This window comes from Aspergillus pseudodeflectus (genome assembly GCF_044049435.1).
Source record: "Aspergillus pseudodeflectus strain CBS 756.74 chromosome Unknown BJX68scaffold_88, whole genome shotgun sequence".
Lineage (NCBI taxonomy): Eukaryota > Fungi > Ascomycota > Eurotiomycetes > Eurotiales > Aspergillaceae > Aspergillus > Aspergillus pseudodeflectus.
This window is the reverse complement of record NW_027263864.1, coordinates 89,955-113,555: the sequence shown is the minus strand read 5'-3', so window position 1 is coordinate 113,555 and position 23,601 is coordinate 89,955. Positions and strand designations below refer to the sequence as shown.

Below are 23,601 nucleotides of genomic sequence, written 5' to 3'. Positions count from 1 at the left end.
AGAAAGATCGTAAGGCCGGGGCAAATAGCGTACGCTTGCGTTCTAAGCGCTTCTCCTCTCCATACTCAATCTCGGATTGCGTATCGACATTTTCTTCATTCGCCTGCTCCTCGGTGAGAATCTCAAAAGCCGGGACCTTGAGCGGCAAACCACCGGTCCCTTCACCCTCAAGACCGGGACCGAAGGGGTTGTTCATCGCAGCTTCACGAGAAAAGTCGCTCTCCAGGTACCACCACATGAGCCAAAGGAAGGCCTTTGCGCGGCTTTGACTGCTCAATGTGGATCTCATAACAAGATCGAAAAAATCGCGGGGAGGGAAGAAGTGCAGCTCGGATACCTTGGGAGCATATTGTGCGAGGACGAAGATCAGGTTCACGGGGTTGGTACGAGGCACGTTTTCGCGTTTGATCTTTTCTAAAGTATTGGGCTGATCGACATCCTCCGATGCACCCTTGAGTATGGACTTGAGGCGCGGAGCATCCTGCAGCTGTTTGTACGCGTTCGGATCCTGGTGCGCTTGTAACGAAGGGATGGAGTGGTAGGTTCGCAACTGAGCACGCATTTCAGGAAAGACTGCGACGAGACCGAGTTAGCGCGGCCGGCCTCAAACGCCCCTAGATTGAATCTAAGCAAGCAGTGAGGGAACATACAGTTGAGAGTGGTATTCATCCTTCCAAAGTTGACCAGCAGACAAACCATGGCCATGTTGATTGCCGCCTGTTTATCACTTTGAAGCTTATCCTTGAGGATCTTGCTAGTCTTGCTGCTCTTAGCCATAGCATCAATATAAATATCCGCAAAATCCAAATTCTTCTGTCCATCAGGCCAGCGGGTAAAGACCGGGGTCTTGTCCTCAAAGACAAGCTTAAGGAACTGGAACTGAATATCTTTGCGCCACAGAGGGATACCGTCCTCCTTCTTCAGATGTCTGATTTTGTTTCCCGAATAGACCGACCCTATCGTCCCGTTCGGTTGGCGTCTCGTACCAACCGTCATATTGTGGATTTGTTGCTCGTCGTGGGTTTCGGACTGCGCGAACGATTCGTCCGCGCCGGCCGCGGCTTCGATCTCAGCCATCGCGAGCTTTGGGGGGTCAGATCGGAGGTAGCAATTCCCATGCAAAGCAATTAAATCAATTGAATTGAGCCTGAAATTTCGACCACAGACCACAGGCGAAGTTTCCGGCCACGTGCCCTGAGAGGGCGAAACGCAGTTGGTTCACAGCCGGGCAGAAATCCGAGGGGGGAAGCTATGATGGTGAAAGAATTAGGGTACGAGCAAGGAGATGAGCTTGAAAATTCGCACCGCAGTGAAGGAAAGGGGGTAAGGAGGAGTGTAGAAGATAGGAGAACAAGGACGGGATGAGGCGGAAAGGGACGAAAGGACGGAAGGAGAGTCAAGTCTCGACGAAAGAGCTGGGGTGCTGATGTGAGGCCGGGAGCGCGATTATCGATCCATTCTTGTAATCCCGTACGGAGACCTGGTGATGGTGCGAGACCCCAGCCATTTCTGCCACGCACCTTTTATGTTATATTTCACAGTCGGTAATTCTGGTAATTTTCCATTCCGTGCGACTTGAATTTGCCCCAGTCACCTAGGTCATAGTAACAAGCATGTCCGAGAAAACTGATGCTATACTTCTTACGGTTATGAGTAGTACTTGATTATAGAAAGAAGCAAGCAAAGCGATTTACTGTATGTCGCAAAATGAGCATAACTTTTGGGTTAAATTGCGACTAGCTCCTTCTCGAGACCCAGAGTCTCCGTAGGGCCGTCTTCGGCATGTCCCCTTTAACCTAAACTGCTACATAGGTACTGACATGAGATGATAGATGCCTGCACCAGGACGAGTAGTGCCGTAGCAGTGTTTCCCCTCCACGGATCCGAGTAGTGATCATAACAAGAGAGACCCCGATCAAAGTCAGCCTCCACAAGACACCTGTGTAGATTTTGGTGGAACCAGTAGCAAGCCAACGCCAGATACAATGCAAAGAATCCCGTCTCTCTCTATCATCCATGTGTCATGATTTTCGTGCACGCTGTTTCGTAAACGTAGTGCAAAGAAATCAATCGTCGCCGAGAAGACCCGCGGTTCGTAATGGAAACACAAACAGAGAGAAATGAAGAAAAGGAAACACGACGCCTGGTTCTGTAGAAGTCTGAACTTCTTTCCCGCACGCCTGAGGAGACGGAGAAACAGGTCGGAGAAGGTGTTTCAATTGAAACAAGGAATGAGAAGCATGCGTGTAGGTAGAGGATACCAAAGACGAAACGAGATGAACGCCCCCTTGAGTGCCGAAACAGAGAAAACTCTATGTTGTAAGACACGGTCGATGCGACTGCTGTTGCACCAAGCAGAGGAAAATCATAAATGCACTTCACGAAAAAGCCGGAAAGCCTGCTCGGCACGCGTCGTCGTTCTCCGTAAAACCGCCCGAGAACAAAATGGGTATCTGATAGAAGCGGTCGTAGGAGAAAGTCAACGCAGTCTATGATGTTCATGCAATGCCGACCGACTCCGATACGCTCGACAATGGGGAATAGGTCGAGAGTAGTTCAAAGAATCCGGACCGCATCGAAAGCCATGTCTAAAAACAAAAAAAAGAGGAATATCAACGAGATTTGCGAAAGGCGTAGGAAATAACAAGTAACACCGCGAACTTGCTCAAGGGGGATAAATGGAACATGAAGTAAAGAAATTCTAGTCGAGTCGTCGCAGTCATGAAAAAGCCGGTCCTGAGAAGGTAAGCGGAGAGTAACAACTCAGGGCTTCTGATCGTGGTCCAAAAAGAGAGAGATAGAAGGAAGGTAATCAGATCCGGCGGCTGCATCAAAGACTCTCGTTTACCACCACGAGGAAGGGCCGGTAGGGCCAGAGGGGTTGCCGTAGCCACCACCACCGCCGCCACTGCCGCCGCCATAGCCGCCGCTGTACCCACCACCACCGCCGTAAGAGGGAGCACCACCGTAGCTTCCACCGCCGTAGTTGCTGGCAGGGGCGGCATAGCCACCACCGCTGCCAAAGGAGGGAGGACCACCCATGTTTCCGCCCACGCGACGAACGTCACGACTAGCGTTGCCGCCACGGCCACGGCCTCCACGGCCTCCACGACCGCCGTATCCGCTGCCTTCACGGGCAATGCTCTCCAAGAAGGAGGGAACCTCCTGGTGAGCTTCCTTGAGGAGGTCAATCAACTCGCGTACGACGCCACGGTTGCCACGGTTGAAGAACGCAGTAGCGATACCTGTGTTACCAGCACGACCGGTACGACCAATACGATGGACGTAGTCGTCGATGTCGGTGGGGAGATCGTAGTTGATGACGTGGGTAACGTTGGGGATATCAAGTCCACGAGCAGCGACGGCAGTGGCGACTAGGATGGGGTAACGACCAGAGCGGAACATTTCAAGAGCACGCTCACGCTCACGCTGAGTACGGTCACCGTGAATGGCAGTAGCAGGGAAGCGCTGATTGATGAGAAAGTCGGACAGGGCGTCAGCCATGCGCTTGGTCTCGACGAAGATGAGCGTAAGACCAGTGCTGCCATGAGTGTGAAGGATATCGAGCAGGACAGAGCGCTTATCGTGATCCTCGACGTATTCCACCTTTTGTGTGATGTTTTCAGAGGTAGATCCAACACGACCGACAGACAGAAAAACATAGTCCTTTAAAAAGTCACGAGCCAACATTTGGATATCCCGAGGGAAGGTGGCTGAGAACATGAGAGTCTGGCGATCATTGACATTGGGCATATCCTCGCCCTCGACGATGCGACGAATTTGGGGCTCGAAACCCATGTCCAGCATGCGGTCAGCTTCGTCAAGAACCAGGTACTTGATGTTAACAAGAGAGATGCGGCCACGCTCAATAAGATCCACAAGACGACCAGGGGTAGCAACCAAAAGATCGCATCCACGCTCAATCTGGCGGAGCTGGGAGCCGATATCAGCACCACCGTAAACAACGCAGGGGCGAACCCAAGAGCGGTAGGCGAACTTGCGGGCCTCGTCAAAAATCTGAGAAACAAGCTCGCGAGTGGGCGCCAAAATCAAAGAGGTAGGGTAAGCCTTTCGCTGGCGCCCGTAGCCGTACTGACCAGCTGCTTGAGCAGGGGCGGCGGCAGGGCCGTTCTTGTAAGCCTGGGACAGGATGGGGAAAAGGAAACCACCTGTCTTTCCGGAACCGGTTTGAGCGCAAGCCATCAGGTCACGACCGTTCATCACAATGGGGATCGAGTACTTTTGGACGGGGGTGGGGGTCTGGTAGCGGGCGAGTTTGATGTTTGAAATGAGGTGGTCGTCCAAGGGAGGGTTGGTGAATGTGTTGACGGGCTCGGGGACATCATGACCGGAGGCCTCGACGGGAATGTCGTCGTAGTTGGCAAAGTTGATACCAGTGCTCTGCTTGGTGGGATCGTTGGGAACACCGAAAAGTTCGCGCTCAAGGCGAGCATTGGCGGGACCAGGAACGTGCTTGCCGTCGCGCCACTGGCCGTCTCCGGAGCCACGGGCTGAGGCACCAGCGTAGCCGCCTCCATGTCCTGCTGGGTTTCCGTAAGCATCTGGGTTAAAGGTTGGGCGACCGCCTTCAGTGGCGCTCCAGCTGGTGGTGTTGGTGTTACCATTGGGACCATTGGGACCGCGGGGGCTGAAATCAGGAGCGTTGGCGTTGGCCCAGTTGCCACCACGGGGACCTCCTCTGTAATGGAGCAGTACAGTTAGTTGTCTGTCGACTAAACGAATCCGGACAGCAAATCATGTCAAATACACTTACCTAGGACCATTGAACGTGTTCGGAGCAGAAGGAGGAGGAGCGGAATCAGCATTGGCACCCTGGCGCCCGCGGAGATGGGGAGGAATATAGGCGGCGCGGCCACCACCAGAAGGGTTACCGCCAGGCGCAGGCGCATGCTGGGATTCGTTGAGGGTAAGCCCTCCCATGTTCAAGCCGTCGGCCATGTTGGGTGGGTTATCAAAAACTGATGACTCGTTCGGTAAGCTAATGAAGTTTATGGAGACGCAGGGGAGAAGAGCTGAGGAGGGGACGTACGACGTAGAAAGGCGGGAAAGCGACTTCTTCGGAAAAGAGTATCAGCTGTCGCTCTGGATGAGTTTCAAGGAGGGGTTAACGAGGGTCTCACAGTTGGATACAAGAAGAGAGGGCGTGAGGTTGAGAGCGAAAGTTCGTATGATCTATCAGGAAAATAGAACACACGAAAGAGCGGCACAATAAGAGAAAGTGTTAATGACAGAAAACAAGGTGATCTCCCAGATCTAACCCTCTATTAAGTGCAAAAGGGAGGGAAAAGGAAACCAGTAAAAGAAAGAGATGATATGGAGGTCAAATATGACAAGAGGAAAAGGACTTTTGATTATGAGGTTTGGAGAAGAAGGGGTTTAGAAAAGGAGGATGATGAAGAGGGAAGAAGAAAAGTGGAAGTAAGAAGGTTTGTGGGAGAGGAGGAGGCAAGAAAGGCTTAGTCCGCAAACTTGAAGTGTCAACTTGGAAGCTGTAATACTATTAAATTACCGCCCATCAAATGTAATGTGGTGTTACTCTATGGTCAGCGTGGAATCTCTCCTACTGGTCTCTACAATCAATGCCCTCTTCCCCGAGACTTGTGGTAATTACCCAGTTACTGGACATGATGAATTTTTTTTTTTTTTTTTTGCCATGACCGTGAAGGCAAAAGAGAGAAAAATTGAAGTCCACCGCCAAAAGACCGGACTGCCAATAAGAACGCGCGAGGGCGGAAGGCTGGCCACACATTTCCCACAACGTCGATTCGACTGGGTGATTCTCCAGATATTTGATTAGAGTTTTACATGGTCGAAGAGATTTGCTGCGTATCGACTGGGATCTCCATCCTGAGTAGGTTGGCGCGATGTTGTTGTGCTGATACCAGATATACATGGGACAGGCAGCTCTCCGTATACTCTGTCTCTCTGCCCCCACTCAGACATCAAATGTAAGGCTGTGCGTGTTACACACACACGCAGGCTAATCAAGCAAGTGCCTGACGGAATCAAGATTCTACGCCAGATCTGGTTTGATCATGAGCTTGCCACCTTCTGTGCCAAGCGCACGTCATGTGACCTCATTTGCCACTGCCAGTGCAAGGCTGCGGGGGTGTGGGCTCAAAGTAGATAAAAAGAATGGTTATCTGGAGATCTTAGGTCTATGAGGAATATAGAGTATGTGGACGAAAATATGGCTACAGAGAGCTATCGTATAGTGCGGAAAATGCTGCAAGATTGTTGATTAGACAGCACTCTTTTCGTCTCCGCCCCGGCTTTTAGTCTTGTTCTTGTTCCTGTTCCTAACCAAGAGCACAACGACACCAATAATCACAACGAACATTGCGAATCTTGGGAGCATAGACGAAGAGTGGTCAAAGGTCACTGGAGCAGCTGCTAGTTGGGACGATTCAAACGGCCTGTTGCTCGGTGTGGCTTGCAACCCATCAGCATCGGGCTGGGAACTGGTCTATAGCTCCTCATGGGTACCTTTCTTTTCACCCTCATCGGCGCTGGTATCGGCATCGGCCTCGAACTCCAGCTCTCCGCTCTTGACAATCTTCACAGGCTTCGTGGGCCTATCGCTGGCACCCTTGGGGACGTTTTCGATCTTCTCGACGATGTCGTAGCCTTCGAGGACCTCGCCGAACACGACGTGCCTGCCATCGAGCCAACTGCAGCAATAGAGCTATTTAGTATTCCGTCTCTGACCAAACAAACCAAGAAGTTTACAGAAACATACGAGGTAATCGCGGTGGTGATAAAGAACTGAGAGCCATTGGTGTCCTTGCCGGCATTGGCCATGCTCAGAACTCCTTTCTTGGTGTGCCTCAGCTTGAAGTTCTCATCCTCGAACTTGTTGCCGTAGATTGACTTTCCACCAGTACCTTGATTGGCAACAGTCAGCGAATTTCGCTCTGATCTAGGGGTGTCCTGCCAAAAAAATCAACGGCGGACCAAAACTTACCATCGCCGTTGGTAAAGTCACCACCCTGAATCATAAAGTTCTTGATCACACGGTGAAAGGTGGAGCCTTCATATCCGAAGCCCTTCTCACCAGTAGCAAGAGCACTTGATAACGCATTATTAACAAGAAACAATCAATCATCATGATTGCAGGAAATCATACCGGAAGTTTTCGGCAGTCTCGAGATCAAGTTAGCCACCAAGTTCGGTAAGCAGTTAGTTCTAGGATCGTTTACCTTGGGAACAGTCTTGCCATACAATCCCAGCACAATTCGGCCTAGAGGCTCATCGCCATGCTCGATATCAAAATATACCTATAATTCGATCCCGGATTAGTGATAAATTCGTCACAGAAAGAGACGGGCTAAAGTGATGGCTTAAACGGCATCAACTCGCCTTGTTGGTAATCTTAGGTCCGCGGGGCTCAGCGGCCTGGACGAGAGCCAGACCAAGGGCTAGGACTACAAAGAAGGACAAGAAAAGGTTCTTCAAATTGGCCATTGTTGATAGATCACTCGATCCTTCTGTGTGATGATGGTTCGAGGGGAGAAGGGAGGATGAGGGGATTGTTGGGGTAGATAGCTCGGCAGCGAAGGCCAGCTTGCGTTATGGGGAGCGCGCTATGACGCATTGAGGAACTGCTTCAAGTAATTTTCATCTTGTCTTACGAGTTACCGCCAGAAAATAGTATAATCTGAGCATGCATTGACGCTAAAAGTGAAAAATACTGCCCAAATACCGGAGAAACATTGTTACAGAATCGAATTTCTCTGCCCGCTAGACGAGACATCCGGAGGCCACTCGAAGTTGGTCTCCTGCCGTGATCTAGTTCATAGACAAGAACAGCCGTCAAAATGGTACGTATATTCTCAATTGCATTTAACGATACCCAAATTTAGGATCTAACAACTCTCAAGGTTTACATCCTGGGCCTGAACTTCACCGAGAGCATTCTCGTCAAGGCAAGTCTTCAAAACAAACCTCGATTGTCAAACCTCATCTAACGCGAAGCTCCTTTTGTGATATTAGAAAGCCTTGCAGAGTTTCTTTGGAATTGGCACGGATACCTCAGCGCGCCTCCTCGCCCGCTACCACATTCACCCAACATGCAAGGTCGGCGAGCTGGCAAACAAACAGGTTCTTGACCTAACAGCCGCACTATCGGATATGAAAATCGAGAACGATCTGCGGAGACAGGTACTAGATGATATTAAGCGGTTAAGGGAAACGGGAACGACTCGTGGCCGACGTCATGCGCTGGGACTGCCTGTTCGAGGACAGAGAACGAGGACACAGGTGAGTTATGTATCTATGCTGGTTTGGATGGGTTGCGAAGTCGTTTCTGACTATTCTGCTCCAGATCAAAACTGCGATCAAGCTCAACCGCGTGGATCGGAGGCTTTGACTTTCACCTGGGTTTGTTCTTCCACGGCCAAGTCGTTCTGTGCGGGCATGGCATGGCGTGGCGTTGTATGTATATGTATTTTATTGAAAGTGTGATTCCCCTAGAAATCTATGAATGTACTTTATATGGGAAAACTTTTAGTCCGATCTTGCGCTAATGCCAAAGATCAAACTTTTGAAAGAATATACACGACTTCAAGACCTACTCATAGTACATATGCAGGCAGAAACTATGAAGAAGACAAAACACCCTCGCCGCGATTGATCTGAATCCGCTTATCCTCACCAGCGCTCACAATACCGACTTGCCGGTCCCAGCAGACGCTAAACACCTTGACACCTTCACCACCTACGCGTTTGCTGTTCGCCTTGCCCTCTTCCTCCAAGCTCTTTCGAGAGATAGAGTATACGCTATCACCAACAGCTGCGCCTTTGTCTGTTTTCGTGGCACGCAGATCCCAGATTCGGCATGTTCCGTCGTGGCTACCGCTGATAAGCCCATATGTGCTGTTCGGATCACGCGCAAGTGTGACAACGGCGTTTGTGTGCCCCCGAAGCGTCATAGCGGAGATGGTCGTTGCTGAAGCGCGAGGATCTATGAGGGTGATGTGGCGTGCGGATGTTCCGGTGGCGAGAAGGTGGTGGTCGGGCAGGTGCTCAAGCGAGAGGAGAGAGTGAGATGTTGTTCGAGTATCCACGAGGCTTGCAGTGACGAGATCCCATGTTCGTAGTGAATGATCCCACGAGGCCGAGTATCCTACTGTTGAATCTTTGGCATCGAAGATCGCGGCTGAGACCGGTGCTGTGTGTGCGGATAGAAGGGCCAGTGATCCGCGTTGCGAGACGCTCACGGATGTGTTTAGCTTTCTCCTCTTTGATGTCCTCGAGCCAGTTGAGGGGAGCAGGTTCTCCGGCGCAGCCGGGGCGTCGGATTTCCTGGTCGACCAGAACCCTACATTGTGATCTGCCGAGGCGGAGAGGATGCGATTTGAGGGTGCGTGTACGGATAACGAGTTGATTCCTGATTTGTGGCCATAGAGTTCAAGTTGAGGAGCAATCTTTCCAGAGAAGCCATCTTCGCTCTCGGAATACTTCCATAAACGCACTGTCCGATCGAGCCCAGCAGAAACAATTGAATTTGGAGAGACGAATTTCGCGGCCTTGATGGAGGACGTGTGTCCGCCTTCAGTCGGTGAAGGTGAAGTTGCGACAACCTGGGAAGACGTATTCCATACACGCAATAGACCGTCGTAGCTTCCAGAGAGAATGCGCTCCTGGCCCTGGGGGATCGACGAGGCAGACGTGCCAGAGAGTACATCGACCGCGCTCACCCAGTCGTCATGCTCATAAGATGCAATGTGCAATGGCGGTATCAGGGCTCGAACATATTCAATTTCTAGAGTGGTTTCTGCCGATATCCCGTTGGCAGTCAAGTATTCGTCAATCGATGTTCGGAGGAATGCCCCGTTGATAAGGAACTCGAATGGAATCGGCTTGTCATTTCCGAGGAGGTTGTTGACGAGGGTCGAAAGAGCATATCGTCTTAGACCTATAAATCTAAAGGTTGGTAATCCGTTGCCAAAATTCAAACACTATACGATTCCTAGAGGTACTGACCAGTGGGCACGAGAATTGGACCTGTGCTGTCAGGAAGTGCGATATCTCCTTGTTGGCTAGTCAGTTGCACGCGCACTTGTCTCTGGGCGGCATGAAGCGAGTTCGCCGTAGACAATTGTGTATTATCCATGTTAGAACGGCTGGATTCCGAAGATGATAATGGTCCTTGCGATTCGAGGTTCTGCGTATTCACAAGTAGAGACAGAAAAACTCCGCTTGGCGAAAGGAAAAAAAATTACGGCGGGCGTTGCGGCCACTTGTGCCAAGCGCGGAGCCATTCTCCGCACATACAAAAACATGCTCGAGATCTATAGTGCAGAGTCTGGACTTTTGATGAAGAATATGCGTTCTATGCTACCTAATATATACACAAATACCCTATGTGCCCTTTGATACTCTCCTGATTTCTGCAATTGCCTTTCGCCGGTAGTCAGATTCTGCGAAAAGCGCCTCAATCAAGTCCACCACTTCATCCGCGGAGAATTCGAGAGACAGCTCTCCCTCCACCCATAGGAACTTGATGTCGGCTAGAGAGCTCTCGAGGATGTTGATCAGATACTGGAATTTGAGCCAATTCCGCACGTAGACGGCGGTCATGGGCACTGGTTCGTTACTATCCGAGTTTGCTGGCAAAAACAGCCTCTCCAGCCCTGACAACTGATTGCAGAAAGATACGAGCTTCTGAGACTGAGCCTCGGATATGTCACCCAGATCCACGATATCAATGATAATCTTGTTGATTACCGTCGATACTAGGGAACCAATTGCTTGGAGCAGTGCGGAATGCGAAAGAATCGGCTGCCACTCAGCATAGACGTCCTGTAGCCTGTCCACAGTTGCGCTCACAGCGTTTTCACATTCTCCTAGAAAAGGTTGTTCCGAGCATTGACTGAACCCCTGCGCACCGTCCAGTAAGTCTGTGACGATCGTTCGCTGTGTCTGCATTTCTTTGCTGTATGCCAGTTTACCGAATCTGGCAAGGGCATCAACATCGGCATAAAGTCTTGGAAGCTGATTTTCGTCTGCGACTTCACGCACTCGCTCTGAGAGATATAAGCTGTCATTATACAGATACATCTGGCCACAATTAAGCTTCAGGCTGTAGAATGAAGATGCTGTTGCCTTGAACATGGCGAGAATCAGAGTTGGAAGAGCAAGAAGGCCAGCACCGGAGGAAGACACAAGGGTACTAGTATTCCTTGTAGATGTTAGCGAAAAGTGGTTAGTGCATTTGTTTAGAAAACTTACGCAGGTTGCGATATGGCCACAGAGTCTGCGACCTGCTGCCGGATAACGTGAAGAATAGAGTCCGGCACATCAGTAATCGTATAATGTTCCTTTAGCGTTATTTCCCTAGGCCCTGATTGCGACTTATGCTTCTGATCTTGACTCGGCTTGGCCTCTGTGACTGCTTTATTTGGCGCGGTGTCCTCAAAAGACTGATCTTCTTCATCGTCTTCTGCCCATCCCCAAGCATCCTCGGCGCCATCGTCTTCCTCGTCATCAACACCTGCACTGGCTTTTGCGGCCTTGGAATCGTCTTTGTCATCATCCAATCCCCAAGCGCTGACCACTTCATCGTCGTGGTTTTGATCGTCCCAACCCGCATCCCAGTCGTCTAAAGTCGAATTGTCCAAGAATACTTCATCCGACGCATGAACTTGTCTCTTTTCGACCCTCTCCACCTGTCTTGAATCTCCTTTGCTAGCAGAAAGAACCTTGCGAACCTGATCCAGTGAATCAATTCTTCGCCTGGTGAGCCATAAGCGAGGGGCTTGGTTGACCCAGGAAAGGAGCTCCTCCTGGCCATGCCAATTCAAAGAGCCTATCAACTTGGTGAATCCAAGGACATGGTTTAGAGTTGCTTCAAACCAGCCTAGTCCCTCAAGTTCAGTGGGTATCGCGGTCGACAGCCAGTGAGAGATGATCTTTGATGAAATGGCAGGGATAAATGTATCCGAGAGCGGGCTTTGGATTGCTAGAGGAAGAGAATGGTGGAGGAAAGCGAGAACTGTGCCAACTCGATCCAACACATCTCTAACCGAAGCCGGAGACGGCTCAGGCTCGAGACAGATTGAGCCCTCGAGAACCTGAATTTCGTGGCTGTAGCCATTCCTGCCGGGCAGCAATATCGGATCTATGACCACCAAGAACAGATCTTTCTGGAATTGCTCATTTACTGCAGCAAGTTCATCTAAACAAGCTAGGGCAGAGATGGTCTCTTCTAGTGCGTCCTCTGTTTTATTCTTCGTTAGCACGTGGCAAGGTGAGAGAATTCGAGAAATCGCGCTCACTTGAAATACGAAAGGTCCCTTCTTTGTGGTCAAGCTTGAAATGTTGGTTCCAGCGACTATGAAGTACGTTGACGATATCCTGCCGTAATGAAGAGACATTCTCCAAGAGCAACCCTCTAACATTAGTGTGCTTAAAATAACTGTCCTGGTTGATGGCATGCTCGATGGCCTCTAGATTTTCAATTGCATCTGTGATTCTGCCGTCCTGATAGAGAGCTCGGGTGGAATCAAGTTGGCGGCATATGCTCTGAACCTCCTCTAATGTATTCGTCACGGCCTGGTTGAATATGATCTCTTTCTCCACTAAATCAACTTTCGCAGCTGCGTCCTCGACGTTTGATTGCAGCGGTAGAGTGTTCCCGTGTTGCTTGACAATTTCCCGGGCAGTGAGCCTGGATCGTTCGAGGTCTGCGTGAAGTTGTTTCGCTTGCGATATCCACTCATCGACATTGAAATCGTTCTCTTGGCTCAGCGAGCTTATCTCTGCCTATTCAAGATAGAGCAATCAGTATGCGGCCACCAAATATAACCCAAGTGAACGCTTTAGTGTACTCACTTCTACCTGGTCTCTGGCCTGGGTGATGAGCTCCAATTCTCTGGAAAGGGCAGATAGAGGGAATTCGACAGCTACAACTTGCTCCGCTTCCGGATATGTGCCGTCGGCGGCGAAGTCTAGGACTGCCTTGGAGATCTCCTGCTCCGATAGTTGGCCTGACATTCTGATTCGTGTCTTCCACCTGGAGCTTGACTATTCCAACAGGGGCCGTTGACAAGCTACGGGGAATAAAGCAGCTGTGTCTGCAGGTTAATGCTCGAAAGCTGCACGCTGGACCGCTGGACAGAGGAAGAGCAACTGCTACTCGATGTTGCTGGCAAAAACAATAATGGGGGGAACTTGAGAAACAAGCTCCCCAGCCATGTGACCTAGAGCTACCCCACCGCCTTCCTTGGGGCCAGCGTGAGATTGATTTTGTGCCGCATGGCGGGGTTCTCTCATCTTGGTTAAGGTTTGATTCTAAAAGAGTTTATGGGGTTTGGCCTTTTGGCGAATTGTTATATTAAGGTGCTTTGGACTGTATACTATATCGGGTGTACTGGAATGTGATCTGGACGAGTAGCGGAACCCAAGCTGCCCTTCCCCCGCTGTCACAGCAACATCCTCTCCGCCCACAACAGCGGTCCGTGACAAGAACTCACACCTATTTGCAGGGATAAGCCCATCGTGTTGGCTCGTCCTGCCTTAAGAAGACTGGCTTGGACGCCATCGGCCCGATATATGTGAGTTTTGTGCCCTTTCTGTCCCAGCTCATTCTATTCGTGGATGAAGTCATCGAGGCCTGATGTGTACTGTTCGCACATGTTCGCTGTCTAGTCTTGTCTCCAGTACAATGACTCAATTTTTTATTTAGCACTGTATCTCTTGCACTAGCTTAGTTTGGATTCCATACTTTAGCAGTCCAACAGTGTAACTTGATGCTAACGCATCTTCTTAGATTCAGAACTTCCCTGTCTAAGCTTTCGATAGCACCCAACACCTCGAATAATCTCCAGAGATTCCCTATATCACTTTCCAAGATGCCCGCGACTCGGACGAGCCACTTTAAATGCCTTCAACGTTTTAAACCAGACTACTCGCCGAGCGAATTTGTTCAATATGAGTCGCAGAGAACCGGCATGAGGGTAGTGGTCATTGACCAAAAGGGCCCTAAAGTGAACGGGTACTTTGTTTTGGCAACAGAGATTTTTGACGACTCTGGAGCTCCTCATACCCTAGAACATCTAGTTTTCATGGGATCGCGAAACTACAAGTACAAGGGCTTTCTTGACAAGCTAGCCACGCGACTCTACTCGAATACCAACGCCTGGACAGCCACTGACCATACGGCATACACGTTGGACACGGCGGGATGGGAAGCCTTTTCACGGATGCTACCTGTTTATCTAGAGCACGTCGTTGCGCCAACCTTGACAGATGAAGGCTGCTACACCGAGGTTCATCATATTGATGGTTCGGGCAACGACGCTGGAGTTGTGTACTCGGAAATGCAGGGAGTCCAAAACAACGCTGCTGAGCTTATCGACTTGGCCGCACGCCGGTTGACCTACCCTGAGGGCGTAGGCTTCCGCTACGAGACTGGTGGTATGATGGAGCAACTGCGTGTTCTTACCCCTGAGAGGATCCGGGCCTTTCACCGTGAGATGTACCAACCCAAGAACTTGTGCCTGATCATCACTGGTGAAGTAGACCAGGAGGACATGCTGGAGAGGTTAGACCAGTTCGAGGATACAATTCTTGATGTTATCCCAAGTCCGGATTCTCCCTTCAAGCGACCCTGGGTTGATTCTATGCAAGCTCCCCCGTTGTCGCAATCCATCGTCAAAACGGTAGAATTTCCCGAAGAGGATGAATCCTATGGTGAGCTGGAGATACGATTCCTTGGCCCGGACTGTACCGATCCTGTGCAAAGTAGGTTTCCCTGATCTTCGTTGTGTACCACACTGCTGATAGCTTCGCAGCCGGCGCTGCTTATGTTACCTTGCTCTACCTGGCCGGCTCATCAGCGTCCTTGCTGGACAATACTCTCGTCGAGAAAGAGGAGCTCGCAAGTGGTGTATACTACGCTACATCAGACCGCCCTAGCCTTGACATCCACTTTACCCTGACCAGTGTGGAGACAGGGAAGCTTGCCCAAGTTGAGAAGCGCTTCTTTGACGTCTTAAAGGATGCCATGAGCAAAGATCTCGACATGAAGTATATGCAGGAATGCATTGATCGTCAAAGACGGACCTGGAAATTCTCCACCGAAACCTCGGCCTCGTCGTTTGCCGAGTATGTCATTTCAGACTTCCTTTTCGGAAAAAAGGATGGCTCCACTTTGCTAGATGTTGCCTCGCTAAAGGCGTACGATGTTCTAGAGAAATGGACGCAGGAGGATTGGCGCGGTTTCATCAAGAAATGGATCTCTGATGCTCCTCATGTTTCCATCCTAGGAACGCCATCTGCAAAAATGTCCGATACACTAAAAAAGGAAGAAGAAACTCGAGTGGCGGCGCAAAAGGAGCGCCTGGGAGAACAAGGCTTGAAGAAGCTAGCCGAGAAGCTCGAAAAGGCAAAGGCTGAGAATGACAAGGAGATTCCCAAGGAGCTACTCGAAAGGTTCCAGATCCCTGGTATAGAGTCAATTCACTTCATCGAGACCATGACAGCCAGGTCTGGGGCAGCTTTGCGCCTTGGCCGCCCTGAAAACAAGGCCCAGAGAATTGTGGACGCTGATGGAACGGATTTGCCTGCGTTTATTCATTTTGAGCATATCCCCAGCAGCTTTGTCCAAATGTATCTGCTCATATCCGCCGAGTCCGTGCCTGTGCAATTGCGTCCTCTTTTGTCTGTGTTCACAGAGGCGTTCTTCAGCCTGCCTGTGGAGCGTGACGGCAAGACCATCAGCTTCGAGCAAGTGGTTGTAGAGCTGGAACGTGACACCGTTTCCTATACAACGGAGACTGCCAGAGGCCTGGGCAACACAGAGATGCTGCGCGTCTCGTTCAAGGTCGAGCTAGAAAAGTACAGCACAGCAATTGCTTGGCTAAAGGAGCTTTCTTGGAACACAATCTTTGACATTGAGAGACTTCGAACCATAACAAGCCGGCTCTTATCCGATGTTCCAGACTCTAAGCGCAGCGGCGATGACATGATGGCAGCCGTCCATGTCATGGTCCACTATGCGGCCGAGTCAATCGTCCGCGCGCGGAGCACGCTGGTAAAAGCACGGTACCTCAAGAGGATCAAGCGGCTGCTAAAGGACGAGCCAGAGACCGTTGTGGCCCGTATGGAGGAGATTCGCAAATCTCTCTTCCAATTCGAAAACATCCGGATCCTAGTCATCGCGGATCTTGAAAAGCTTCCTAACCCGGTCTCAACCTGGAAGCCATTCGTCGAGCGACTGGGCATCAGTGACGCTCTGAAACCCATCACAGCCAGAAGGCCACTGTTGAGCCCAGCTGGGCAGAATCTTGGTGGCAAAGCCTATGTGGTCCCCATGCCGACCATTGACTCATCCTTTGCCTATGCTACCGCGCGAGGCCTCGACTCCTATGATGACCCCAAGTTACCTGCGCTGTTAGTGGCGATCGCGTACATGAACGCCGTTGAGGGACCACTCTGGGTTGCCGTCCGCGGCAAGGGATTGGCATACGGCACGACCTTTGCCTACAACATCGATACGGGCTTTGTCAACTTTGACGTCTACCGCTCGCCCAACGCGCACAAGGCATTCGAATCCAGCAAGGACATTGTCAAGGCCCATATCTCTGGAGATGCTCCGTTTGATCCCTTGATGTTCGAAGGGGCGATCAGCAGCATTGTTGTCACTTTTGCAAACGAGCAAATCACCGCTACCAATGCGGCCCAAGGAAGCTTCATCCGGCAGGTTGTACGCGGTTTGCCCAGTAACTACAAGGAGAGGATCCTCAAGCAAGTCCGAGACATTGATGTTGAGGATGTCAAGAATGCGCTGCGGGAAATCATTTTGCCTTTGTTCGCCCCCGAGACTGCGAATATTGTTGTCACTTGTGCTACCGTGCTTGATGAGGTATGTCAATCTAACCGCCCCAAATATAGGAGAATAGTGCAATACTGACTGTATAACCAGACCATAGAAAAGGGTCTAAAGGAGTCTGGGTTCTCTCCGAAAGTCCAGTCACTCAAAGACTTTGAGGATGACTATGGCCTAAAGGTTGGCGATGATGATGGTGATGACGAAGATGAGAATGAAGACGAGGACGAGGATGAAGATGATGAAGATGATGAAGATGATGAAGATGATGAGTCTGGGTCTGAGGAAGACTCTGATGATGAGTGACGATACTTCTGATATGAGTTGTGGTTTGAAGCTGGTGTTTTGAATTGGGCTGGGATGGTACGATTTGTTGGATCAAAAGACGGCAGCCATTCTGTAAAACAGTCATCTTCACTAGACGTGTAGGAGCGGTAGACGGAGTAGTTGATGCCTCAACCCCTACTTAACATACGGTTTAATAATGGCACCCCTTTAGAAACATCTTCCAGTATTGTTTGTGAAGCAAAAATAAACATTCAACCCAACATCTATGTCTGCATATAGTACACAGAGGACAACGCAGCCCCCGATCATCTCAGAAGTCATTCTGACAATCTCCCCTCTTCTCTTCCACATAACCCTCCCACAGCAAGGCAATTCAAGCCCATCGTAGATATACAGCTTACCACCATCCGCAGCCCCTAGACCATAGTAAAAGAAACCCCCACTTTGGAAAAAAGCCTACCAGCTCAGATTCTTTCTCCCCTTGGCCCTCCGCCGCGCAATAATCGCCCTCCCCGTCCTCGTCTTCACTCTAGCCAAGAATCCATGGCGGCGCTTCTGCACCCGGCGCGAGGGGTTGTATGTGTCGCGTTTACCGGCGAGAGAGGCACTAGCGGAGAATGAACGGATCTGTTGGGCTCCGATGTTCGGAAGTTGTGAGAGGACGGAGAGGGAGGCGGTTGTTGTTGACTGTGTTGAGGTCGAGGGGAGGGTTGGTCGTATTGTGCTTGTGGGCGCGGCAGCGAAGGAGAAGGGGCGGACTTGCGAGGGGAGAGCGCATAAGACGGGTGTTTGTCTATTTGAGTAGGAAATGTTAGCTTCTGTTGTTTAAAATGAGTAGGCAGCCAGCTGGAGACAGACTTGGTGATTGAGGATGTGGCTGGCCTCAAGGTGTAGGGGATGGCCCTGCACCGAAGGCAAAGCATTGTCGGTCGAGTAGATAGAGGTAAACCCAGAGATTGTCCCGAAAGGTAACCGCTGGTGGGAAAGTGTCGGTTGCGACCAAGAGAGTGCGATAGGTGGCTGTGTTGAGAGTGTATGCTGCGAGTTGCGTCAAAATTCGGCGATCAACTCACAACGGGGGGAGAGTGCACGTGCCACCTCCGATACCAAACATTTTTTTCCTCAGTCATTCAACTGAGAAAGACGACTACGTTCTTGAGAAACAGGACACTTTGGTGAACAAAACACTCTACTCGCCTGATTCAGCTCATATAATTCATTTATTATCAGCAAACCTCCCAATCTCAGGGGTAGCTTTGCACTCCCAGCCGCAGCATATCCGCGGAATCTCGGACTCTACTTGAACCATCGCAACAGATCCTTTGCCAATTACTCGAGACCCAACCCTTCCATAGCGGCAAAAAAAGAAGAAGAAGAAGCTTCAAAATGTCGGCCCAAGATCCAACGCCGCTCCCTCCCACAACAATTCTTACCACAAAGCCAATATCGCAAACTCTCGCACACGACTTTCTCGCCGCATACCTCGACCGCGCAACTACAGATCCAGCACTTCAACCCAATGCCGGAATTAGCGAGCACGGCCCCGTCTCGCGAACGACAGCCGCCGCGCCCAATATCATCTTACACAATCTGAAGCGCGTCCAGGCGGGGCTTGCGGGGGAAGTTTTGGGTCGGGATTTGGCTATCGCGAAGCTAAAAGAGGGAGCGAAGAGAGCGGCACAGAATGGGGTGGACGGAGCAGGCGGGTGGGAGGATAAGAAGCAGTTTGAGCATGGGCAGGAGCCGGAAAAGGAGCAGAACGGTGTGGATGATGTGATGGATGTGGATGAAGAGGGAGAGACTAGGCCTGTGGATAAGGAGGAGAGGAAGCGGAAGAAGAAGGAGCGGAGAAAGGCTGAAAAGAAGGCAAAGTTGAAGGTGGCGGATGAGTAGAGGCTTTATTGTAATGCACTGCTGGGTTTCATTCTGGGGTTTAGGGTCCAAAAAGCAATACTGGCGCATTCAGGGGCTACGGTTTATAGGGTTGTTTATCTAACGTGGAACTTTGTTGGATTGCGTTGACGAATATGATAACGTGTAGTATTTGAATTAGAGGTTCTTTTTCAAGATCATTACTCAGTTGAAAAACAGATCAAATGCAGAAGAATTGGTCGTTCTTAAAATCTGTCGGTGCTCACAGTTCCCTGTCAGCGGCCTTGACAGGCTTCTCGCTGTCTTCATCCTTGATGTCAGTGACCTTTCCACCCTTCCAGTTGAGCGCCTTGAGCCTCTCCGGGAGGATAGGGTGAGAGTAGTGGTAGCTAGCATACAGCCAGTCCGCATCCATAGTGCTCAGGTTCTGAATCTGGAGCTTGAGCAGCGATTGGGAGAGTTGTTCCGAGTAACCAAGGCCTACAGCAAATGCATCTGCATACTGATTAGTATCCAGCGCCACAGGGGATAGTAGTGAAAGTCACTTACCGGCCTCAAATTCGAATTTACGGCTAAGAATGTTCATGAGAAGCTTGACAACAGCATCCATGGGCGCGAGGGCGTCCGAAAAGAGGAGGAAACCGATCATAATAGGCTGCTGGTTGTGGAAACCAAAAGACTGGTAGAGAGACTTGTTGTTCACAAACGTCGAAAAAAGAGCAAAGATGTAAAACATGTGGAACTGGGCAATGCCAAAGAGCTTGGTAGTGTGGTTGAGCTTCCAGTGACCCAACTCGTGGCTGAGAACAGCAACGACTTCCTCGGGCTCGCTCTTTTCAATCAGGGTATCGTAGATGACAATGTGCTTCTTCCAAGGGAGACCGTAGAAATAAGCATTGCTGTGCGCACTCCGCTTGCTGCCATCAATCACATGTAGTTCTTGAAGAGGAAAGTTCAGCTTCTTGGCGAGATTCTCGACGCCAGTCTTGATAGGTCCGGGCTCAAGAGGAGACAGCTTGTTAAACAAGGGCAGGATGACGATCGGGTAGATGGTGATGGCGAAGACCTGGACGAAGATGCCAAAGAGCCAGAGGTAGTAGAAGAACGAGTTGCCAGTCTTTTGAACAATCTTCAGCACGGCGCTGATAATCGGTGTGCCCAGAACTATACCCAGCATCTGACCCTTGAGCATATCCGTAACCCAGAGCTTGACCGTTTGCTTGTTGAAACCAAACTTCTCCTCAAGGACAAAGGTGTTGTAGTACGAAACGGGCAGAGAAAGGACAGTGCTAATCAGATTGAACCCAAAGATGAATAAGAGTGTCTGCGAGATTTCACCCTGGAAGCGATCTGGGAGGTATCTTGCCAAAAGGAGTCCACTAACTCCCCACAGCTTGGGGAGAACATCACCGTAGATGAACGCAAGGTTCTGAATTTGACCATATAAACCGGAGATAAAACCAAACTTCGCCTTCGCGCGACCATATGCCTAGAGACGCCAGAGAGTGAGCCTCTCTCTTCCCTGCCGTTTGATGAGACTTTGGCTGAACTTACCTGACTTTGATCATAGACTTTCTGTGATACCTCCTGTTCAATGACCTTTGGTGGCTTCGTTCGCTGCAAGACCTTGTACTGACGGAAGGATAGAAGTCCTTCCAGGATGAACTGGCCCAGGGAGAACCCAACGAGGACGTTCTTCCATGGGAAGAGCGGGCGGTCCAAAAGACGCGCCAGTTGCTGTATGGCCGTGGCTCGTTAGCACATTCTCTGCCTCCATCAACGACCAAGTGGAAGGTGTTTTGGAAACAGCTTCGCGGTACTCACATCTAGAATATACATCTTGACCTGGCAGCACAGAAAGTAGAGAGAGTTGGCAAGTGCTGTGATGTCGTGGGAAAAGACAAAGGACAGCTTGGACCTTTAAAGTGGACAGAAATGGTGACTAAGAATCAGGCTGCAGATCTCATCCACTGCGGAGTATCCCGGATTTCCGGTTCCTGCTTGCTTAGCCAGCACCTCTACATAACCTATAGTCCAAGTCTCCTTAGGAGTACCCTGATGGCTGAGATCTAGTCTTATTTATGTTCGTTGCGATTCGTAACCCCCTTGATAGTTCGTCTAACCGTCCATACAAAGTCGAAATCAAGAATGCGATAGGCACAATAATAGATCAGTTTTTCCCCTCCCCAGACAGAAGAGCATCATAACACTCGTAAAGAAGTGGCCGTCTCTACTCAATCTTTCTTCTCGTTCGCGACCCACCAGGTCCGCCTACTAGAGGCATGGTGCCCTTGCTTTCGTTCCATCAACGGGCTAATATGCATGGGAAGCCCCATGCGTTCTTGTCTTTTGAGGCTCTCAGCAGGCGGAAGAGGTGGCAATCGTTCTATTCAAAAGCCAATGCATGCTTCGCTCATTGCACTCCTTTTTTCAAGTCGACCACCAGGATTCGCTGGTAGAGACGGCTTCTCTCATCTCTCTCTCAACCCCTCCCGAATAGGCTGACCGACATGGGTTGTCCACTCTAGTTTACAATGGGTTCAAGGGTGTTACCACTGTTATTTACAGTCAGTTGTCTTTCAAAAAACGGAGCATGCCCGATAATTAGGGATTTAAGAGAACTTACGCGACAATGTTGGCCCAACCAATCAGACGCCAGTGCTTCTCAATTCTTCGACTGATGGCAATCTTCTCCCCAATCTCGGTACAAGCAGGGCTGGTCAAGCTCAGCTTAGCAGCATCCGCCTTGACACCAATAACCTTTGCTCCGGTGGCTGTGGAGCCGATGTTGACCATGAGAACCTCGTTCTTGGTCAGCTTAGCAACCTTAGCCTGCTTGCCGTCGGCGGTCTTGACACCAAGAAGTCGGCGCAACAGGAAGTAGTTGACCTCGAGTTCTGTGTAAATGGCAGGCAGGCGACCACGGTGACCCAGGACAAAACCAACCAAACGATCAGCACGGCACAGGGTAGGATCGACCCGAGTACCAACACCAATCAGACCACCGGGAACGGCAAACTTCAAGTCATTGTGTTCGGCGAAAAGCGATACGACACGCGAGAAGATGGGGCGACATTGGATCTTGCCGTTCTCATCTTTAGTGACGAGACCCGGTCGAATTTCAATCTCATCGTTCAACTTGAGCACACCGGTCAAGATGGAACCACCAGCAACACCACCCTTTAGCTCATCAATCTCAGCACCGGGCTTGTTGACATCAAAGGATCGAATGACAATCATGTGGGGGGATGCTGTGAAATCGCGGACGGGGACGGGGATGTGTGAGACCAGGTACTCGTTGACGGCGTCAATGTTGTACTTGAGCTGCGCGGAGATGGGGATGATCGGAGAACCGTCGGCAACAGTACCACGGATGAATTTCAGAATTGACTGGTAGTGCTGCAGGGCCCCGTCTTCCCTCATAAGATCCACCTTGTTCTGGAGGATGATAATGTGGCTTAGCTTCATGATTTCAATGGCAGCCAAGTGCTCGGAGGTCTGAGGCTGAGGGCACGTTTCGTTTCCGGCAATCAAAAGGAGAGCAGCGTCCATGACGGCGGCACCTGACAACATAGTACTCATGAGAATATCGTGACCCGGGCAGTCGACGAAGCTAAAAAGTCAGTAAAAGAAAATTGAACAGAAGGACCAGATAACATACGAAACGTGTCTCAAAAGGCGATAGTGGCCGGAGCATCCATCTCGCTCACAGGGCGGGTCAACCTCTTTCTCACTCTTATAACTCTTGAAGCATGTCGGCCGAGGGCAGGCGGGGTTGTCGCACTTGTAGATTTTTGCGTTGGCGTAACCCAGCTTGATCGTAATGTTCCGCTCCAGCTCATTCTTGAATCGGACAGTCTGAACCTCCGAGATAGCCTTCACCACCGTTGACTTTCCGTGAGCGACGTGTCCGATCGTACCGATGTTGATAGTGGCCTGGCGGGCGATAATTTCGGGCGACAGAGGAGTTAATGTAGATAGGTCGATGGTCTCTGGATCGGGCTGTTCTGGGAGCTCGGGTCGTTTTGGCTGGGAGGCGGGGGTTATGGAATCCGACTTCTTCAGCGCTGACTTGAGGGGCTTCTCCTCTTGGTCGAGAGGCTCTTGGTCTTCAATGTCATCGTGGCCGTTGGCATCAATAATGGGGGAGCCGGGCTGGGACTCGTCATCTGAAAAATCGCCGTTGGTAGCCATGATTGCGGTTGACGGCCGGTTCCGAGGGAAGGGGGGATGAAATATGAGAGAGTGTGGAGGGGGGAGCGGAGGAGGAGGTGATTGTAGTGTTCGATGAAATTTGCTGTTTTTGCAGAGGATGGAGGCGACACGATCCTTAGGCCTGCACCGAGTTTAGTGGGGTCGCTTTGTGCAGTGGAGCGCGAGCAGGCGGTGGCCGGCGGCAGTTGGGCGTTCTTTTCGCAGCTCTCAACGAGCCTGACCTTCTTTTTGTTGCTTGATGTAAAAAGGCCTTGTTGCTATATAGAATTCCTACATTATTGGGAGTTTTGGAGGTCTCTTGACGCTTGGTGAAATTAGGAAGGGGTTCAATATTGCCGTTGCTCAGTTGCTGTTCCAGAGCCCTAGCTCTTCTA

General features: G+C 50.6%; 10 protein-coding genes across 10 annotated transcripts; 3 read left to right on the top strand and 7 right to left on the bottom strand.

The window, feature by feature from the left end:
* Positions 1-33: 33 nt before the first annotated feature.
* Positions 34-1,077, bottom strand: BJX68DRAFT_272771 (putative INO80 chromatin remodeling complex (Ies1); the record flags this gene model as incomplete). The annotated part of the gene is made up of 2 exons (XM_071047273.1): positions 34-573; positions 651-1,077. Coding segments are annotated over 2 exons (967 nt in total), but the record flags the coding sequence as incomplete, so codon positions are not given.
* A 1,767-nt stretch (positions 1,078-2,844) lies between these two features.
* Positions 2,845-4,959, bottom strand: BJX68DRAFT_272770 (DEAD/DEAH box helicase; the record flags this gene model as incomplete). The annotated part of the gene is made up of 2 exons (XM_071047272.1): positions 2,845-4,699; positions 4,775-4,959. 2 exons carry the CDS (start codon positions 4,957-4,959, stop codon positions 2,845-2,847), a joined length of 2,040 nt encoding a protein of 679 aa, XP_070892893.1.
* Positions 4,960-6,105: 1,146 nt separating this feature from the next.
* On the bottom strand, positions 6,106-7,549 carry BJX68DRAFT_249268 (peptidylprolyl isomerase). Its single transcript, XM_071042073.1, has 6 exons — positions 7,381-7,549; positions 7,221-7,298; positions 7,148-7,164; positions 6,986-7,089; positions 6,761-6,905; positions 6,106-6,692 (listed from the first exon to the last, which is right to left on the bottom strand). The coding sequence occupies exons 1-6, from the start codon at positions 7,483-7,485 to the stop codon at positions 6,488-6,490; spliced, it is 654 nt and encodes a 217-aa protein (XP_070892892.1). The 5' UTR covers positions 7,486-7,549; the 3' UTR covers positions 6,106-6,487.
* A 243-nt stretch (positions 7,550-7,792) lies between these two features.
* Positions 7,793-8,575, top strand: BJX68DRAFT_249264 (mitochondrial 37S ribosomal protein uS13m). Its single transcript, XM_071042072.1, has 4 exons — positions 7,793-7,841; positions 7,902-7,946; positions 8,014-8,280; positions 8,345-8,575. The coding sequence occupies exons 1-4, from the start codon at positions 7,839-7,841 to the stop codon at positions 8,387-8,389; spliced, it is 360 nt and encodes a 119-aa protein (XP_070892891.1). The 5' UTR covers positions 7,793-7,838; the 3' UTR covers positions 8,390-8,575.
* Positions 8,576-8,618: 43 nt separating this feature from the next.
* BJX68DRAFT_259360 (uncharacterized protein) lies at positions 8,619-13,017 on the bottom strand (the record flags this gene model as incomplete). The annotated part of the gene is made up of 7 exons (XM_071043681.1): positions 8,619-9,937; positions 10,006-10,220; positions 10,297-10,313; positions 10,402-11,203; positions 11,254-12,241; positions 12,300-12,786; positions 12,856-13,017. 7 exons carry the CDS (start codon positions 13,015-13,017, stop codon positions 8,619-8,621), a joined length of 3,990 nt encoding a protein of 1,329 aa, XP_070892890.1.
* A 268-nt stretch (positions 13,018-13,285) lies between these two features.
* On the top strand, positions 13,286-17,363 carry BJX68DRAFT_249259 (putative zinc metalloprotease; the record flags this gene model as incomplete). Its single annotated transcript, XM_071042071.1, has 4 exons — positions 13,286-13,577; positions 13,793-14,766; positions 14,817-16,888; positions 16,949-17,363. Coding segments are annotated over exons 2-4 (3,170 nt in total), but the record flags the coding sequence as incomplete, so codon positions are not given.
* Positions 17,364-17,366: 3 nt separating this feature from the next.
* Positions 17,367-18,189, bottom strand: BJX68DRAFT_249256 (mitochondrial 54S ribosomal protein bL34m). Its single transcript, XM_071042070.1, has 2 exons — positions 17,999-18,189; positions 17,367-17,933 (listed from the first exon to the last, which is right to left on the bottom strand). Exons 1-2 carry the CDS (start codon positions 18,061-18,063, stop codon positions 17,597-17,599), a joined length of 402 nt encoding a protein of 133 aa, XP_070892888.1. The 5' UTR covers positions 18,064-18,189; the 3' UTR covers positions 17,367-17,596.
* A 75-nt stretch (positions 18,190-18,264) lies between these two features.
* Positions 18,265-19,293, top strand: BJX68DRAFT_215024 (uncharacterized protein). Its single transcript, XM_071037796.1, has one exon. It carries the CDS (start codon positions 18,527-18,529, stop codon positions 19,031-19,033), a length of 507 nt encoding a protein of 168 aa, XP_070892887.1. The 5' UTR covers positions 18,265-18,526; the 3' UTR covers positions 19,034-19,293.
* On the bottom strand, positions 19,160-20,991 carry BJX68DRAFT_249251 (zinc metalloprotease). Its single transcript, XM_071042069.1, has 4 exons — positions 20,837-20,991; positions 20,567-20,749; positions 19,562-20,501; positions 19,160-19,507 (listed from the first exon to the last, which is right to left on the bottom strand). The coding sequence occupies exons 1-4, from the start codon at positions 20,849-20,851 to the stop codon at positions 19,275-19,277; spliced, it is 1,371 nt and encodes a 456-aa protein (XP_070892886.1). The 5' UTR covers positions 20,852-20,991; the 3' UTR covers positions 19,160-19,274.
* Positions 20,992-21,575: 584 nt separating this feature from the next.
* BJX68DRAFT_215040 (translation initiation factor eIF2 subunit gamma) lies at positions 21,576-23,486 on the bottom strand. The gene is made up of 2 exons (XM_071037797.1): positions 22,674-23,486; positions 21,576-22,625 (listed from the first exon to the last, which is right to left on the bottom strand). The coding sequence occupies exons 1-2, from the start codon at positions 23,204-23,206 to the stop codon at positions 21,635-21,637; spliced, it is 1,524 nt and encodes a 507-aa protein (XP_070892885.1). The 5' UTR covers positions 23,207-23,486; the 3' UTR covers positions 21,576-21,634.
* Positions 23,487-23,601: the final 115 nt, after the last annotated feature.

What these genes read in the sequence shown, in the direction of transcription:
- BJX68DRAFT_215040 (XM_071037797.1), bottom strand. Translation starts at nt 23,206, where the DNA reads ATGGCTACCAACGGCGATTTTTCAGATGACGAGTCCCAGCCCGGCTCC. An exon ending in CGCCTTTTGAGACACGTTTC is followed by an intron (nt 22,626 to 22,673) that starts GTATGTTATCTG and finishes CTGACTTTTTAG; the next exon opens with CTTCGTCGACTGCCCGGGTC.
- BJX68DRAFT_249256 (XM_071042070.1), bottom strand. Translation starts at nt 18,063, where the DNA reads ATGCTTTGCCTTCGGTGCAGGGCCATCCCCTACACCTTGAGGCCAGCC. An exon ending in GCCACATCCTCAATCACCAA is followed by an intron (nt 17,934 to 17,998) that starts GTCTGTCTCCAG and finishes CTACTCAAATAG; the next exon opens with ACAAACACCCGTCTTATGCG.
- BJX68DRAFT_249251 (XM_071042069.1), bottom strand. An exon ending in AAGTCTATGATCAAAGTCAG is followed by an intron (nt 20,502 to 20,566) that starts GTAAGTTCAGCC and finishes TGGCGTCTCTAG; the next exon opens with GCATATGGTCGCGCGAAGGC. An exon ending in TAAATTCGAATTTGAGGCCG is followed by an intron (nt 19,508 to 19,561) that starts GTAAGTGACTTT and finishes ATCAGTATGCAG; the next exon opens with ATGCATTTGCTGTAGGCCTT.
- BJX68DRAFT_249268 (XM_071042073.1), bottom strand. Translation starts at nt 7,485, where the DNA reads ATGGCCAATTTGAAGAACCTTTTCTTGTCCTTCTTTGTAGTCCTAGCC. An exon ending in GACCTAAGATTACCAACAAG is followed by an intron (nt 7,299 to 7,380) that starts GCGAGTTGATGC and finishes ATCGAATTATAG; the next exon opens with GTATATTTTGATATCGAGCA. An exon ending in TGACTTTACCAACGGCGATG is followed by an intron (nt 6,906 to 6,985) that starts GTAAGTTTTGGT and finishes TTGCCAATCAAG; the next exon opens with GTACTGGTGGAAAGTCAATC.
- BJX68DRAFT_215024 (XM_071037796.1), top strand. Translation starts at nt 18,527, where the DNA reads ATGTCGGCCCAAGATCCAACGCCGCTCCCTCCCACAACAATTCTTACC.
- BJX68DRAFT_249264 (XM_071042072.1), top strand. An exon ending in CCGAGAGCATTCTCGTCAAG is followed by an intron (nt 7,947 to 8,013) that starts GCAAGTCTTCAA and finishes TTGTGATATTAG; the next exon opens with AAAGCCTTGCAGAGTTTCTT. An exon ending in GACAGAGAACGAGGACACAG is followed by an intron (nt 8,281 to 8,344) that starts GTGAGTTATGTA and finishes ATTCTGCTCCAG; the next exon opens with ATCAAAACTGCGATCAAGCT.